The sequence below is a fragment of the Pocillopora verrucosa genome, chromosome 1, assembly GCF_036669915.1.
Source record: "Pocillopora verrucosa isolate sample1 chromosome 1, ASM3666991v2, whole genome shotgun sequence".
In the NCBI taxonomy this organism is placed as follows: domain Eukaryota; kingdom Metazoa; phylum Cnidaria; class Anthozoa; order Scleractinia; family Pocilloporidae; genus Pocillopora; species Pocillopora verrucosa.
In genome coordinates this window covers 13,587,360-13,603,647 of record NC_089312.1, presented here as the reverse complement: position 1 = coordinate 13,603,647, position 16,288 = coordinate 13,587,360, and the positions used below count along the sequence as shown (strand labels likewise).

The window sequence follows — 16,288 nt, the reverse complement described above, 5'->3', positions numbered from 1 at the left end:
ATAAAGCATTGTAAACAATCCATTAGTGTTTTTGTTTTAAATACACGAATTTAACGCTTTACAAGAATTCGAATTTTCGGTGTGATCCACTTGTATTTCTCAAATTGTCTTTATCTAACCCTTTTTAATCAAAATTTCCATTACTTTTAATTGTACCAGCTTGAAGCGTTTGGAAGAAAACAATGTCGATGCTTAGTCCCATATAACGATATCAGCCGTAAAAGTTGTGAAATCACTTGCACCCCAGCACAGGGTCGTTGCCTTTTGCTGGCCATGGGGTGTAGAAAGTCAGCTGACATGATGTCGATACCTCAGGTATCTGTGCTCAAGTATGAGGGGTGATTACCGCCAAAATTAAGTTTGGAATTTAGTTTTGTTGTTTGCCAATACGGTTTTTAATGTTTTCTCTGGTGTTTTTAATGTTACGAATTGTGTTCAATTATGTTCGCTAATACGTCGTTTTTGTTTTGTTGCTTGCTTCTGTATTCGATTCTTCGTATTCCGAATTATGTTTGCGTCGATCCATAATGTGTAATGCAAACTGCGATTCTATTATTCGTGTTTTGAATTATTTTCTTTTAAATCCGGGTCTTCAAAGAGCTCGACTGCTGTGGTTTAAATGTCTGGGTGGTTGCCTGGGAGGGATGTTGAAGCTTCGGATTGATCGACGCATTAACCTCTAATAAAAAAAAACACCAACAACGACAAAATGATGCGAAACCAGTCAACCTTTTTGACTTCGCCCGAAATAGATTCGCAGATTAAATTCGATACATCGCAATCCACGTCAAAAAGGACTAAATCGTGAGACAAAGTATAACACTTTATTATGACTATCAATATTACAATTGGGATTTAATGCTTGTGAAAAAAATATATCTATTAGAACGCTCGGGGTTTATCTCACTGTTAGATAATGAAATCACTCTCAATAAATTAAGTTAACAGGTTAATTTAGGTTGGCAAACTATACATACTGAACTATTATGCTCCTCACCTGAATATTTATCAACACATAAAAAAATTGATTCACCCATCACCTAAGGTTTAGAACCAAAGCACTGATAGGATCAAGGAACGCCACAAGTTTAAGAAACAGAACATATTTTCTTTTTCAGGAGGATTGATCGTTTTGAGAATAAGTACAAAACGAAGCAAGGTCGATTCTCAAATGGCAAAGCAGGCATTTGTTGTTTCCTCGTTTTGGAATAAATTGAGGGAATTGGGATCTGCTGTAACTTACTTGATGCTCGTTCTTATACCTCAACTTAGACTTGATGACATTTTTCTTCGTAATTCGTTTAGTTTAAACCTAAATTTTGCAATATTTACTAAAAGAAGTTAAGAACAACGAAAAATTTTCAACCAAGGTGATCCTAGTAAAACTTATGTAGCGAAATTTCCTCTCTAACACTTGAAGAGACAGGTTTTTTTCGCGAAAGTATGCCAAGGCCCCTCACATGACGGGTGTTGTCAGGTATTTGGCAGTTGAATATCCAAATGTGTCAAAACAGACAGGTAATGACCGAGTTGTGTCACCATATGTGTTGCCGAATCTGAAACGCCGCTCTGTGAAGTGAAAAGAGGGAGGAATGAGAGAATGTAAACAAGTAAGCAGTCAGTCAAGTGCTGATGCAAGCAAGAGGAAAGAAAACAGAAACCTAAAACATAGTAGAAAGGTAACACTTCGGGTGGGTGTCAAAGAGATCACTGCAGCTAATCAGGAGACAGGAAATTACCACAAGTGGCTGATGAGAAATCAACCTCAGATTTTCTCAGAAAGTGGTTCGAGGTTATTTTTTTATCGATCACAGATGGCAGTAAAGCCAAAACGAAGTAATCTTGTATCACTTATGACGCTCAGTGAAATAAGTTAAGGGGAGAGTGTCGACTTACGTGGTATGTATCCTGTGTATTTTGGTTTCATTCCCATTTCCCTGTACAGCGTTCCGTGCTCTGCGATCAGCGGCTTCACTGTTGCAACTGGCATCCTAAAGGGATAAGCGTTAGTTATTGATAAGCGTCAAGAATGCGAATCGAGCCTTTTGTGATTTGTTTTGTTTACCTGGTTACGTCAATGGCTTGGGTAGCTAAGCCTTCCTGTTTCATACGCATTTCAAGAGAGTCCGTGAATCCGCCTTTGGTCCAGGTGGCATACCTAGTTCCCAGGTCATGCTCTCTCCTCCGTGGTACATAACCCGTGTAGCCTGGTAAAGGTGCCTCGCAGAATTCACGATGTTCACCTTCAAGAAAAGAGATACCCTTGATTAGTTGCTATCAGGGTAGCTGTAAAATGATTTTACTGTCGCCTTTGTCTTTAAGACACTAAAGAACAGCGAGGCATTTTTGCTGATTATTGAATACACTTTTATCAACCAATAACAAAGAGGCTTTTAGATTTCACCGAGTTACTAGTGATTTGCCAATCGCCAGTGGATATTGTTGCATAAGGTGCTTCACTTACTGGGAAAGTATCCTTTAGCGTATTTAGGCGTTAGATCGGGGTAATTTGTAGGTTCTCTGTAAGTTGGTACAGGTTTTAGTTTCGGATGACTGTAGACAGTTTTTTTCAGATCATCTTGTTCTGCTCTGTGAGTTTTGTCCTTCTTCATGAAATCGCTGACAGCCTGCTCTGTTGCTTCTCTGTAGCGAGAACCGTACAAGAATCGCATCGTAGGAACGTAACCTGAAACCAGAAGCATTCAGTCATTTTTAGTCAAATAATTCATAAGGCCCTATTTCGCAATATTAAAATTCAGCAAGGATGAGTTTTCGTGCATGACTACTCTTATTCTTTCATTCAAACAATTTAAAGATGTGCCTTGAATATTGATGTACTTGAATATGTGTATTTTAAGGATGCTGTCCGGTACATGAATGATTTTAAATTTGAGACTTAGTGACAATGTTCTTGAATTAAAGATTTCATCGTGAAAATTTCATTTTGCAGCATTAAATAGGCGTTTCAATGGACTTCTTTGCGGGAATCACTTTTGCTAATCCAGCCAAGCCTCAAGGTCAAAACACTTGCAGGAAAGCTTCCGAAAGATCTCGGTCGTGCCCGATTGTTCCCGATTCTGATATCGAAAACATGGACGTTGGTCATAATGTCATTCTTCATGTTGTCGGGCAAATTCTGCATTCCCGACTCACTGCTCTAATTTCTTTTCCTTCTTGCTTAGAATACGCGCACGATCGATAACGATCATTTGTGAATGGCTGCGTCAAGATGTCAGTGTTATGAAGCTATTTTTTATTCAAAATAAGGCTTTTAATGTCAACCCTTCAGCTTTGAGAGAAATTTTAAACCCATATAACAACATCGATAAGACTTATTTACATAGCTATGACACACAAATGACAAGTGCGTGAAAAAAGACGTCGGGCGGTACGTGACATGAGTTTGATTAAGATTTATGTTTGTGAAAGGTGTCAGAACAAGTTCAAAATCACCGAGTTAGTGAAGAGTACACATGATTCTTATGATATATTTACGGTATACCATGTCTCATGATACTCTTGAGGCAGCTAAAACTAAAATCGATCGTTTACTAAGACTGCCAAATGAAAGCTGGATCAAACAGAATGACCGTGCGCCGGCGGAGCAGTGAGTCTAATTCTCACTGTAAGCCACCAATAGTGGCAAACCGATTGGCGAAGCCAATACAACATGCTTAGTGAGCAGCAATGCCTTTTGAATACCAGTTTACTAAATAATGCCCTAACAATGGAGCGGAACTAGTAGACAAAAGCATCTTTCTGGATTCATATGAAGTTGTGGGTGTGCAAAGAAATGTTTTTTTTTATTTCTATTGTAATGAATACTCAACCTGTGTAGTAGGGAACCATGGCAGCCGTGAGTTTGTTATCTCCATTCGGTTGGGGCAGAAAAGGTTGTCTCTCTCTCGGATCTGGTAGAGTCATCGGGACAAGCTTCTCGTTTCGCATGTGCCTCTGAGGTGACGTTAACAAAAAATAAGTTTAAAGAATTGGTCGAACATTTTAACAACAAAAGGGCCACGATGGCAGTAAATGAATGAATTTGAACTTGACATTACAGTAACAACGTGTTTGTATATATAGTCTTTTTCTAATTGAAATAATCTTGGCACCTTTGATGGAGGTCAAAGAACTTCATCTGGAATTTCATAACACCTTCAGAGAGTAAGTGTTTTGGTGTAACTGCATGCACAATATTAAACCCATTTTCATAGAACAAGTTTTTTCAAAACGTATCACTGTATTCACTCGAAACTTGAAAGCGTTTCCAGGCACACGAATGCTTTTAAAAGATTATTGAAAAATCGATAATTCTTTTGAAGTGATAACCATCATGATACATTCAAAGCAATTATTCCAGCCGATTTGTTCAGATGAACTCGGTTGAATGAACTAAATAAAGAATCCTTCATTGTATCAACTTACTGTTGTGAGTTTATCAGTAGCGATTCCATATGTATGGCCGCATTCGTATTTCAGCTGAGGACAGTAACCGCGGTATCTGCGGATAAATAAGGCATAAACATGCATACTCACATCAATTTCTTGCGAAACTATTCTTGTAGCAGCCCGCTAGCCCACTCAGTGTGAAACATAAATGCATAATAGCCTCGCTGAGGATCAGGAAACTCTCGATATGATCTATCTAGATCGCCTTCGGTAGAAAATATTGTTTCATCGAAAATTTGGCGCAAACGTTTCAACATATTTCTTGCAAAAACTAACCATTTCTGCAAAAATCTCGCTCTCAAAGCAAACTTTGTTATTTTTCTCATTTCAGCAAGAAAGGTCCCATTTTGGAATCTCTTTAAGTCGTTTTCTCTTTTATGTATTTTAATACGACGATTAGATCGGTTCTTTGGAGGACCTATTTCCATTTTGTTTATTTTCCTATCTCCTCCTTTTCTTCACGGGAACTTCGTGACTTAAAAACAAACTTAAATTTTCCCGTAAAGATCTCAGTGACTTTAATAATTGGCACACATAACTAAATTTCCCTATGTAAAAGTCTCAAATTTCCGTGATCGTCACTCTTCTTCAAAATTTATCGCGCAAAAACTTCTTGTTTCTCGGCGTACATATTGATTATCTTTTATAACTGTTTTCTCAAGCTCAACTTGTTGTACTTTCTATTTAAATACAAACTACCATTCAATTGTGTCACAAGCTAATGATCCACTTGAAGGCAGATGCTAACATCAAACTGGGATAAAATCGGCAACTAAACAACTTTACAAACCCTGGCAAATTGCTGGCTTTATGAGGGTTGGTTAATTCTGTGAAGCCCATTTTTAACGCTTTAAACTTCGACTGCAATCAGTAGATTCTGTTGAACTGCTGAGCAAACTTTTTGGCTTTGGTTCGTTGTCAAGGTACACAATCTCCCGTTGAGGTAGACATTACCGCTGAATACGTAATTTACTGCTAAAGCACCTTAAACAAAGACAGTCGCGCTCTCCGCCAATTAGATTGCTTTAGGCACTGTTAATGGGTAAACTATGCACAAAAGGTGTCACTTACCGTCTAAGGTTACTGGTTAAGTGTTATATGCGACAGCTGTTGGGATTACCAAGCAGCGTTTATGTTAATTTGACAGATCCACGACACGCCAATTTTACAATGAAGGTGGAACATCTTGCGCGTTTGTTCAGAATGCATGGCTTTTAAAGCTTGTAAACTGTACTTATTGTTAGAAAGAACATCTCAAGTGTGATTCAGGACAATGGGGCAGTCTTTCTCGTCCTCTGTAGATTTTCGGGAGGATAGCGAGAACTCAGTATTTCTCGCTTTGAGTTTAAGCGCACGGCCAGCGCTTTGTGGGGTCAACTTCAGCAGTGAGAAAGTAAACAAACAAAATTTTAAAAGTAATTCAAATAAATTTTGTGAGCATTTTGGTTTGAATTTTGTTAGTTAATTGTGGATAAAAGAGATGTTAAAAAGAAGAAAAATACCTGATCATTAAGATAAAATTTGAACCCGAAACGAAAAAACGAAACCATCTTTGCGGTGACCAATTTCCATAATTAACACAGCGGTTCATAAAACGAAACCGTTTCGCAATAACCCACCGACGCAGCACCACTGTTTCTCTTTAAACTTACCATCTCATTTCTGACCTCTCAAGGTATATTCGATGAGTTAATTGATCGCGGACGACTGTGACGAAAAATTTCCTCAAAACATGGACTACGTATAAGATTGTTTTCCACAATATTACAAAAAAATGTGATGATTTTAAATGAATTTTATATACGTTTGGAACGTTTGTCGTTTCCCTTCCGTTCTCATAGAAACTGGCTGGAAAAGTTATAATTTATCGACTAGACATTTGATCAACTCGACAGCAATTCGAACCAAGAACTTGAGAAATCCTAGAGCGAGATAAAAAAAAACAACAATATTTTCAACCTTAAGTTAGCAGGCAATACTTAGCTTTGGTAGTTAAAATGCATATTCCTATAGAATTTTGGGAGTGTTACTTTACTCTGCAATTTTCCAGTATACTCAAAGAGACTTACCATAAGTGGATCGGGTAGGATTTGGGACTGGGAAACTAACCGCCTGCGGTATGACAGCGGATGTACCTTATTCTAAGATGGCAGACGTAGTGTGGTGACATGCTTCTGATCGCACGAGCGAAGCAAAATATCATGTCAATGATTCATTATTCAGGGTTAAGGGGACTCTTTTGGAGAGTAAATAGACTTAAATTTAACAAACTTGCAAGGAAAAAACACTTCTCCAAAGTTGTGACATCACAGCTACGTGGTAATGTCCAATGCTGGAACAAGCTGAACTTATTTCGAAGATCTTTCAGAGCGTCGTCTCTACTTTTTGAGGAAGATGGCAATTTAGATGGAAAAAGTCCAGAAAGTGCTAAAAGGGTCAGTGGAATAACGCCAACAGGTGTCGACATCAATACAGTTTTCAACGACGAACCTTCACTCGCAGAGCCCGAATCTTCAGAAGTTGAGAGTGGTACCCATGTCTATGAGTTTGAGCAACCGATTCCTAAGTGTCTTGGTTGCGGATCTGCTTTCCAAAGCGAAGATCCTTCACAGGGAGGCTACGTTATGCCTTCAAAGAATCCAATTACAGGTGAAAAAGGTCCAGTCTCTGAGTGGCTTGCCAGAACTTTGGTTTGTCAGAAGTGTTTCAACTTGAAACATTATAATGAACCTTTTCCCATCACAAAAACCTCAAGCGAGGTAATGGAGTACGTGGGACACATAGAAAGAAGAAAAGGATTGATTCTCTATGTTGTAGACATGATGGATCTTCCTGGAAGTCTTTTTCCGAATCTTCTTCAAACTGTGGGTGAAGCAAAAAGGATCATTATTGTTGGCAACAAAGCTGACATGCTTCCAGTGGAAGGAACACATACTGGAAAACAAGAACGACATTTGAAAGAAGTGCTCTTTAAAATGTGCCAAGCTCATGGCTTGGAAGGTGCCAACATTAAGAGTATGTGCCTGATCAGTGCCAAAACTGGTTATGGTATAACACAACTTGTGAGAAAAATCAGCGAACACTGGGATGACAAGGGAGACATTTATCTTATTGGCTGTAGCAATGCTGGAAAAACGTCACTATTTAACCTGTTGTTGGATTTATTTAGTGTTCATAAGAATGCTGACTTATTACAGAGGGCTACAGTTAGTTTATGGCCATGCACCACACAAAGGATGATAAGGTTTCCTATTGGTCACATGATGTTAGGGAAGTTGTTGAGAAGATTGCATGAAGGTGTTTATGAGGTGAGTGTTTCTCAGACATGACAATTTGAGGTAAAGGAAAAACACTTTCTGATTTAGGATAATTTCCAGCATTCTAAAGATTAATAGGAATTTTAGCATAAGGAAAGTTGATAAGAATTATGTAGTTTGCCAATTAGAAAGCAGCAAGTTGATCTTCTCTATTCAGTAGGGAGGTGAACCAGACTGGTTGATAAATGAATCATATTATTGATCCAATTAGTTCTACTAATTATATCAATAATATACTGAAGAGGCTATACAAGGTAGATTGTGACTTTCAGAGGCACTATATTTTAGATGACTGATGAAGCTAATTCCTAAGGCAACAGATAGTGCATCTAAAGCTGGCAATCTACTCTATATTGGCCTTTTTTTTGTTTCCCCAAATATTTACACACCTTCTATTCACTAATGTAACCATTTAGGTTTGTCCCATTGTAGTATTTATAACAGAACTTTTTGTTCTCTATTTAATTAATTTAATTTACATGTAACACAAGTGACATCATTTGGTGTTTTAGAATACTCCATCATCCTGTGTTTTTTAGGATATTTTGTTAGTCCTTTAGATAATGTCACCTTTGCTGTTGGCTCTTATAATGAGTGACATGTTAGTTAAGAGTTTAAGGTTGTTGATAAGTCTTCTTGTGTGCTTTACATGTAGATAGCTACTGTTTGCGTTAGACAATGCAAACTGTCACAGCATTTGATAAGTTAATTCCCCAAAAATAGTGGTTCCCATTAGTTACTTTGAATGGAGAGCCACTCCTCAGAGTCAAGTGCCTCACTTAAGCTCACAATGCAGGGACTTCTAACTGTTCTCAAAGTTGGACAGTCAAGTTCAAAATCAAATTTTGTAACACTACCATGAGACCACTTCATCTCTCCACATAATTGCCTGGGAACTCTTTTGCCTTTGGCTTTGACTTTTTCTTCTCTTTTCATCCTCTTCAGCAAAAGCCTGATGATATAGAATATCAAATTGATGATGAGATCATATCTAAAGAAGAAACAAGCTACCGAGATAAAAAGAAGAAAAGTTCTATTGGAAAGGGAAGTTCAACAGCAATAGTTCCTTCACAAACAGGGCTTCAAACTTTTAAGCCAAGTTTTGTGATGTATCAACCAAACAGGAACCAGAGATGGCTGTATGACACACCAGGAGTTATCAGTGAAAACCAGGTACAAATGAGTTGTTCCATTTTATTTTATAAGTGGAAGTTTCATGCTTTGCTTTTATGTCATGGAAATATCATGAATATAGTTAGATCAAATTTAATATAATGTTTTTAGGCAATGAAAATATCTAATTCTTTTATTAATTTTCTGTTTTCTAGGTAATAGATATATTTTTTTAAATACAAAGTTTATATCCCACTTAGGTTATCATGAAATTCAGATAACTTTGAGCATCAGAAATATTTATGGAGTGTTATTGTGTTCCAAGGAGAAAGCCAATGAGGAGTTAGAAGAGAAAACTGCAAACAAAAATGATAATTAAGTTGTGATTTCATCCTTTTTTCTCCTGGGAGGCAATTGCTCTGTGCAATATAAATTCAATGCATGTGTGAGGCAGACAAGTAGACTAGGAAAAATATCAACTCTAAGAGTATTACTTGATTGAACACCAAATTCTCTGAACCAATATTATTAACAATTAATGGAAGACAGTAAGAGGAATTTCTGTATAGATCTTGGGATTGAAAGGGAAAGGTTTGTTCACATACCCTGAACCTTATTGTGATTGGTCAGTAGGAAGTTGGCCTCCGTCTGTTCAGAATGTCTCACAGAAGATAACAGTGGACAGATTGCAAAATACTTCTACTAAAATCATTCATATTGCAAATAAACAACTACAGCATGATAATTTGTTTAAATTGGTTTCCTTGGTGAAAAACTCTACCATTTCATACTTTCTAAATCTCATTTTGACAGATCACAAATCTCTTGACCATGGAAGAGCTAAGACGCTTGAATCCAAAACTGTGGTTTGTGCCTAGGACCTTCATTCTTAAACCGGGCTTTTCCTTACTGCTTGGTGGCCTGGCCAGAGTGGACTATCTTGAGGTGTAGTTTGATGTGAAAATCTTTTGTAATTTGAGGTTCCATGGTTATATTAGTCCCTGCAGAGGAAATAAAATATCTCAAAATGATGCAGTTTGAAGAAAATTTATTTATCTCAACTGCCAAAAAAAGTAACATTTTACATAGATATGTGAAATTGCATTGTCGTTGTTGTTGTTTTTTGGGAGTGCTTCGATGATTTGATGTAATTATTTATTATTTAGATAAAAAGACAGAGTCAAAATGGTGAATGGGATGCCATTCCAAAGGTTTGTTGCATAATTACATGTTTCTGGTGTTATCATGTTTAGCACTGTAATATGAAAAAAAGGTCTGCTGAATATTTTGGACTCTTTTCCATGAAGTATTGGATTTCTTGTGTGGTTATGAAAAAAATGGACTTATTAGATGTATTGGGAGTTTTATCATGTACTCTCCAATAACGTTATCTGGAAACTTTCCAAAATTCTTAGTACCCCTTCCTAAATGCGTTTGAGATTTGTACTTTTAGGGAGTATATTTATAACAATATCTCTCCAGCGTAACTAGAAGGTTTGAGCAACGATTTCACGCGTAGCAGCTTCAAATTACTGACGTATGTCAAGAAAAACGAGTAAATTCCTAATTGTCATTCAGTTGTTGACTCGGTATAATATACAAGTTTTTTCAGCTAAAGTTAATAACAGTCGGTTAATAATAGTAAGGACAAGCTAAAATATAGACTTTTTGAAATGGTTTTGAATTGTTTAATGTCATGTTCTGTCCCGCTTACTATGTATTTTGCATTACACTGTTTCAGGCAATCGAGTCTATTTACTTTACTGTGGTCGCTTCTCCTAATTTACCAGTCCATATCTGCAGTGAGGAACGTGCTGTTGAAGTGTACGACAAACACGCTGGAACTGAATTACTTGGGGTAAGATTCTTTAGAAAAGGTAGTGAGACAAGTTGTTCTCCATATTATAACATGACATAGGGGAGTAAAGTAGTAATGAGAATTTACCAAATCATCAACTTTGAGATAGCTTAACAGTTCAGCTATTGGTGAGAACGTTTTTATGCCGGCTAGGTACCTATGTTAGCAGTAGATTTGTTGAATACGCTGTTATTCACGCCATAAGAATCTTAATCACTATATCCGAACCGCTCATTCCGTCTCTTTTTTATGTCTGTGTTCTTTACAGATACCAGTTGGTGGTAAAGAGCGCATGGAAACGTTTCCCCCGCTTGGATCACAAGAATTCACCATTAAGGGAATAGGCTGGGACACGAGTGCTGCTGATGTGGTTCTGTCCAATGTTGGTTGGGTGGCTGTAACAGCAGGCAATGATTCGTTAGTGACGCTGAAAGCTCATACTCCTAATGCAGTTGGACTTCATGTCCGACAGCCGCCTTTGCTACCAACTAGTGTTAACGCACGAGGTAAGTATTTAACAAGTTGGAAAAGGGGAAAATTATGTTTCTTCCGAATGCTTAAAGAGGAATTATGATGGCAAATGAATGGCACTTACATGTATCTCCTTCCATTTTCATCGAAAGTCGTTTGACACGTGATTTTACTTTTTTAGTATTTTCAATGTCGTCTATAGTTTTCTTACATTTGGAACCAAAACCAACGTAATCACAACAGCCAATTAAAACAGAGGTTTACGTCATCATCAGCCAATAAGGAGTCAACGTAATAACTAATAACAAGCAAACTACCAAAAGCGCGGGAAAATGTGGGCGACCAAGTCACAATTGGTTTTCGTTTGGCATCTGATTGGTTTAGAGTATGGTGCGAATTTTTTTAGAACTATCACGCTCAAAGTAAAACAGAACCAAAGCGATCCCGGCTTACTTTAGACACTCAATTACTCTATTACGTTACTCGGTCTTGTGATTTGCTTAACGAGGATGTAGCAGAGTCCTTTTCCTCCAGTTGACAGTTTTCACCGATTGGAGGGATTTGCAGGTGTCTAAGACAATGCAAAGGAGTTTTAGAATCAAATTATTCTTTGCTTATTACTTTGACTCGCTCTTGGAATGTTGCAATGACTTCTTTATTCGAGAACTTTCAGCGGAGTCGATATTGATCTCTGGCCAGTTCTTCATGAGACTCAGGATCGTAGTATCTCGAATGCACTTACAAATGTGCACCCAGAGTTTCAGTAAATACACGATTAAGACATCTTTTATAGTTTACATGGTGTCAATTTTTAAGGTAAGCGTGGAGTCAGTTATCAAGGGCACATCTGTCCTGACCGATACGAAGCCACGCGGAGAAGGAACCCTCAGTTTATAACCAAAGCACGGGGGCTGATACCTGCAGAATCTCAGTGGGTCAAGGAGATTACAAGTAAAAGAAAAGAACAGAGACTTCTATTTAAAGTTGAAAGGCGAAAGAGAGAGAAGGAATACAACTTACTGGAGGGGAGCGCTGTTAGCGATCCTCCATACATACCAGGAGCATCGTGGCTTCCTCTTCCTAGGAGTAAGTTAGAAGAGGCCGAAGAAGAGGAGGAGGAACTAAAGAAACTGACTGAGTAAACCTCGTATTGATAACCTAAATTATATTAAAACTTTGGGTACTCAACTATTTTGATTTTAAGGTATCTCCTGTTGTTAAGGTCTAATAACTAATTTCACTGATACTCATAGATACACCGACTTCAAAAGCGTCAGAGTTAAGTGTTTCAAATGGAACTCATGGTGTATCTGCGCTTGCTTGATATTTTGATGTTAATTATCTTGACAATATTTCGAGGTGACTCGTCTCCATTTTTTTACCCGCGGTAATTACTTTGAAGAGCCGACGCTTCGGGTGTGAGCCCGGCGCCTGATTGTGAATCGCGTGTGCAGATACATATGTATATTGCAGTTAAGAGTACAAGTAAATTCTTTTTTGAAATGTTGAGTTTTAAGAGGCAGCTTTTATCACTTGTACTATCCTCTTCGACCGATGCATATTACGAAGTCCTTACTCTAAAGATAAGGAAGGAACAATATGTCAGAAAGACACGAGAGGGGAGCTGAAGAAACTCCTCAGTCGGCTTAATGCGTCAAAGTAACTGAACATACCAAAGTTGTAATCAAATCGTGAGAGTAGTGGTAAGAGGGAGGGGGGAGGGGAGGGGGAGGGGAAGAAAGATGGGCAGGTTGATGAAAATGTACGCCCAAAAATTTTCCTCGGAAAAGGATATAGACGTCATTTCATTCGGTATCTCTCTTGTCTTATCGTAAGCATTCAAGAGAGCTTAACAAGGGAATTACAAAAAACGTGATTTAACTGGAGAGTGTGAATAGTAAGCACATGTACAGAGAGTGTCAATGAGCATAAAAATTTAAAATTATCATGAGATAAAAGTTTCCAAACCGATAATGCGTTCAGACGAAGAAGACCCAATGTGGTGGTAATAAAAAAACGTGGGTAGGCCTCTCAGGGAAATGACATCGCTGTTGCAGACGACACAGGTGACGGGGCAAATGAAGAGGAAACTTGGATGAGGACCTAGTAGGACCTAACGAGTCAGTGGTACTGGGAAAATGTAAAGATTTAGCTTAACCTGCGATGAGGCGCGTGATAGTGAGGCAGTGCATGAGTCGGCGGGCCGACCTAGTAAACAGTTACACCTTCCCGGAAAGGAACGGCTGATTGCAGTTAGTCCGAACCAAATTAACTTCAATTTGCTAATCAACCGAACTTCAACATTTCTCCTAGGGCAGCTCACTCACAGGTCATGTGACCGTCGTCCTCGACCATAGGGTGAGGAGTTTGAACCTTTCCTGGGTGGGGTGGGTAATTTGAACCGGAACTGTCAGGTCTTTCCGGTGGAACACGTGTTTTATCTTTTAATGCTAAAGGTAAAGAATTCACTTTCGCTGAAAGATGGCTCAGAAGTAAAGGTGTGTAATAACGTCACGGTCGCTGATCTTGCCTTCACAAAAAAATTGATCATCAAATCCGATAGGGCATCTAAACACTATTTGGCTCAGTGGGGTGGGAATTTGAACCAACCAATCTTTAAATGGTGATGGAGGTTGCCGGGGAGGATGTCGAAGCTTCAAATTTATCAACGCACGTCATCATTTCCCTTTTCTCCTGACCTTAATGTGTGCTTTGGGAGTTATGTTGTAAAGTGAAATTAGATTCTAGTCACTCGAAGGGGTCATTGGGTTAAGAAGGGTCCCATCGAGGCTGGAAAACAATTTTAGCAGCATTGGTATGGACACTTCAGTGGAGCTGTTATAAAAAGACCTTCGTTTTTTTGTAACCGCCCAGAATCCTTCGTATTCCTATACTTAACTTCAACGTTTATTTGATATTTTCGATATTTTGTTTTAGCCACCTCATCAATAGTCAAATGAATAAAAGGGGCAACTTTCCAAAGAAATAGTAGCACTGCGTCGGTGGGGGTTTTTATTAGATAATTTGGTTTATCAACTGAGTTGATGATGTAAATTGGCCACTGTAAAGAGTTTCTAAAACTGACATTCTTAGCGTGTGCCTTTCGTCAGAGCGAAAAAAAAATATTCATTAGTGGTGTTCCTCCTGCTCATTTTACGCACAAGACGTAAGACGCCTGTGTTTCAAAGTTTTTGAATAAAAACAGATCTTTCATTTCTTATTTTTATTAAAACCCATTTTTCTGCAGATATGATTAGAGTGAAACTCTTTCCTTGAAATTTTAATTTTACGATCGTGAAAAATTCTTACAAAATACGTTTCTTATTTACTCATCAACATACAAAGGGAACCAAAATAAATATGAATTATTTTCACGGCTTTCTTTCCAATTGGCCGGCTGCTAATAACGTGCTGAAAGTCGTGCAGACGCCAACATCTCTGATTCGTTGTTGTTCCTCATTCATATTCATGCTATCGAATTCACAACAAACTACGCTAGTTGCCGGCGTGTTCAGTTTGGGATGGGTTTCTGAAGACGAGCTGGAGAAAACTGAGAAGATTTGTGAAGACATGATAGCAATACAGTCTTTAAACTACCCTAAGATAAGGTAAATACTATGTTTGTGTATCATTACAGTTAAACCGCCAAAGTTTCCATTCACGTGTTACTACTTGTGCGTACGTAAAGTCGGCTATCGCTTTGTACAACTCAAGTTCGAGAGCAAGAAACATTTTATTTACGCACTGAAACTCGAACATATTTGAGGAAACTTAAATGAATGCGTGTAAAAAATGTAAATCCAGAGAGGCAATTAGAAAATATATTCCTAAAATCCTAGTAAGCAAGTCTTCGATTTGGCTACGTGCAATGCACAACATTATTCTTATCCTGTCTTGAAGGAATTAAGTTTTTAAATAATTTGCTTGAGTGTTTCCTATGTTTCTTCCAACTTGCCTAAAGAGTTGGTGCATCGTGTCAAAATCTTACAACACAACTTCGGAACCTGCTTCATCTCCTGGATATATGCGTTGTTAGGCTGAGTCTCGTGAATCCCTCTTCAGCTATCCGAAATGTGTTCAGCTGCTTATCAGTGGAATATCATATCTGTGTTTCAGGACTGAGGCTTTTTGTGTGAAGACTGAGATGGTCAAATGTGTGGTCAAAAGGGCAACTGAAATCTCTGGAACCAGGAGAAGATTCGACAAAGATAAGACTTTCACATTATTATAGGATTGCAGTAAAATGGTGACTTGAGTTATGTCAAGCTAGGGCGAATCAACCCAAAACATGAAGCCGTTCTTTAAGGTACAGACTGGTTTGCAGATCAATACAAAATATTGGTGGTTATCTGGAAAAAAATTCAAGTTTATCTAATTTGGTTGTTCATTAACCAAAAGCAAAGAGGAGTTTTCGATTTGAGTGTTTGGTCTAAATTTCATGGATGCAAAGCATAAGAAACATTTCGATGTATTTTGGTCGCTGATACATAAAACAAAAAAGAACTGAGTATGCAACTTTCATGTTTGGTCCAAACTTCTCGGTCCAAGTTTCAGGAATGCAAAGCACTCAGTAACTCAAGTCACCGTGACCATTAAGATTTGCTCTAGCTGCAAGCTGTTGGGGTCTAGGGTGCATTTAAGGTGGCACTGCGGGTCAACTAAGTGGAAGAAGAACTTTTACGAAATCGTAATTTTCAGTTTCTTTGAGAGAAAAGAATCACTCGGTTACCAACTAAAAAAATTCAAATAAACAATGTGATCCCTAGGACTGGAGGGGTCACTTGGCTAGGATTTAGACATCATGTTATTGAAGAAGACGATGAAATAAGTTTCGGTGTCTCAGTTTGGGTGCATTTCATTCAAAGAGAAATTATCAGCCTCTTAGGACTGTTTGTTGCACAAATGTTCATGTTGTACAGTTGACAGTGCCACCTTATTTAGATCGACTTTTCCAATCATTAAGCTAGTAAATGATGATCGACAAGAGAACAATGGCTTTTGTCTTAATTTCCATTTTGGCTGGTTTTGAGCATAAATGGTTTTGGAAGAGCATGAGTTAGGTGAAGGAACTATTGAAACA

At 38.1% G+C, this 16,288-nt stretch overlaps 2 protein-coding genes across 3 annotated transcripts; one reads left to right on the top strand and one right to left on the bottom strand.

Moving 5' to 3' along the window:
- Nucleotides 1-859: 859 nt before the first annotated feature.
- LOC131786317 (ciliary microtubule inner protein 2B-like) lies at nucleotides 860-6,502 on the bottom strand. 2 transcript variants are annotated; one of them, XM_059103360.2, is made up of 7 exons: nucleotides 6,102-6,502; nucleotides 4,426-4,501; nucleotides 3,831-3,954; nucleotides 2,465-2,686; nucleotides 2,066-2,243; nucleotides 1,897-1,991; nucleotides 860-1,569 (listed from the first exon to the last, which is right to left on the bottom strand). In XM_059103360.2, the coding sequence occupies exons 3-7, from the start codon at nucleotides 3,946-3,948 to the stop codon at nucleotides 1,457-1,459; spliced, it is 726 nt and encodes a 241-aa protein (XP_058959343.1). In that variant the 5' UTR covers nucleotides 3,949-3,954; nucleotides 4,426-4,501; nucleotides 6,102-6,502; the 3' UTR covers nucleotides 860-1,456. The 2 variants fall into 2 exon arrangements, with proteins under 2 accessions (XP_058959343.1, XP_058959341.1); XM_059103358.2 differs by lacking the exon at nucleotides 6,102-6,502 and adding an exon at nucleotides 5,240-6,027.
- A 103-nt stretch (nucleotides 6,503-6,605) lies between these two features.
- On the top strand, nucleotides 6,606-12,717 carry LOC131786281 (nitric oxide-associated protein 1). The gene is made up of 7 exons (XM_059103315.2): nucleotides 6,606-7,757; nucleotides 8,712-8,939; nucleotides 9,693-9,824; nucleotides 10,046-10,090; nucleotides 10,621-10,737; nucleotides 11,006-11,243; nucleotides 12,025-12,717. Exons 1-7 carry the CDS (start codon nucleotides 6,618-6,620, stop codon nucleotides 12,348-12,350), a joined length of 2,226 nt encoding a protein of 741 aa, XP_058959298.2. The 5' UTR covers nucleotides 6,606-6,617; the 3' UTR covers nucleotides 12,351-12,717.
- Nucleotides 12,718-16,288: the final 3,571 nt, after the last annotated feature.

Coding starts and splice junctions, on each gene's coding strand:
- LOC131786281 (XM_059103315.2), top strand. CDS start 6,618: ATGCTTCTGATCGCACGAGCGAAGCAAAATATCATGTCAATGATTCAT. Junction 10,738..11,005: donor CTGGAACTGAATTACTTGGG/GTAAGATTCTTT, acceptor TGTTCTTTACAG/ATACCAGTTGGTGGTAAAGA. Junction 11,244..12,024: donor AACTAGTGTTAACGCACGAG/GTAAGTATTTAA, acceptor TCAATTTTTAAG/GTAAGCGTGGAGTCAGTTAT.
- LOC131786317 (XM_059103358.2), bottom strand. CDS start 5,289: ATGGGCTTCACAGAATTAACCAACCCTCATAAAGCCAGCAATTTGCCA. Junction 2,687..3,830: donor CATGGTTCCCTACTACACAG/GTTGAGTATTCA, acceptor TTCTGGTTTCAG/GTTACGTTCCTACGATGCGA. Junction 2,244..2,464: donor CGCTAAAGGATACTTTCCCA/GTAAGTGAAGCA, acceptor CTTTTCTTGAAG/GTGAACATCGTGAATTCTGC.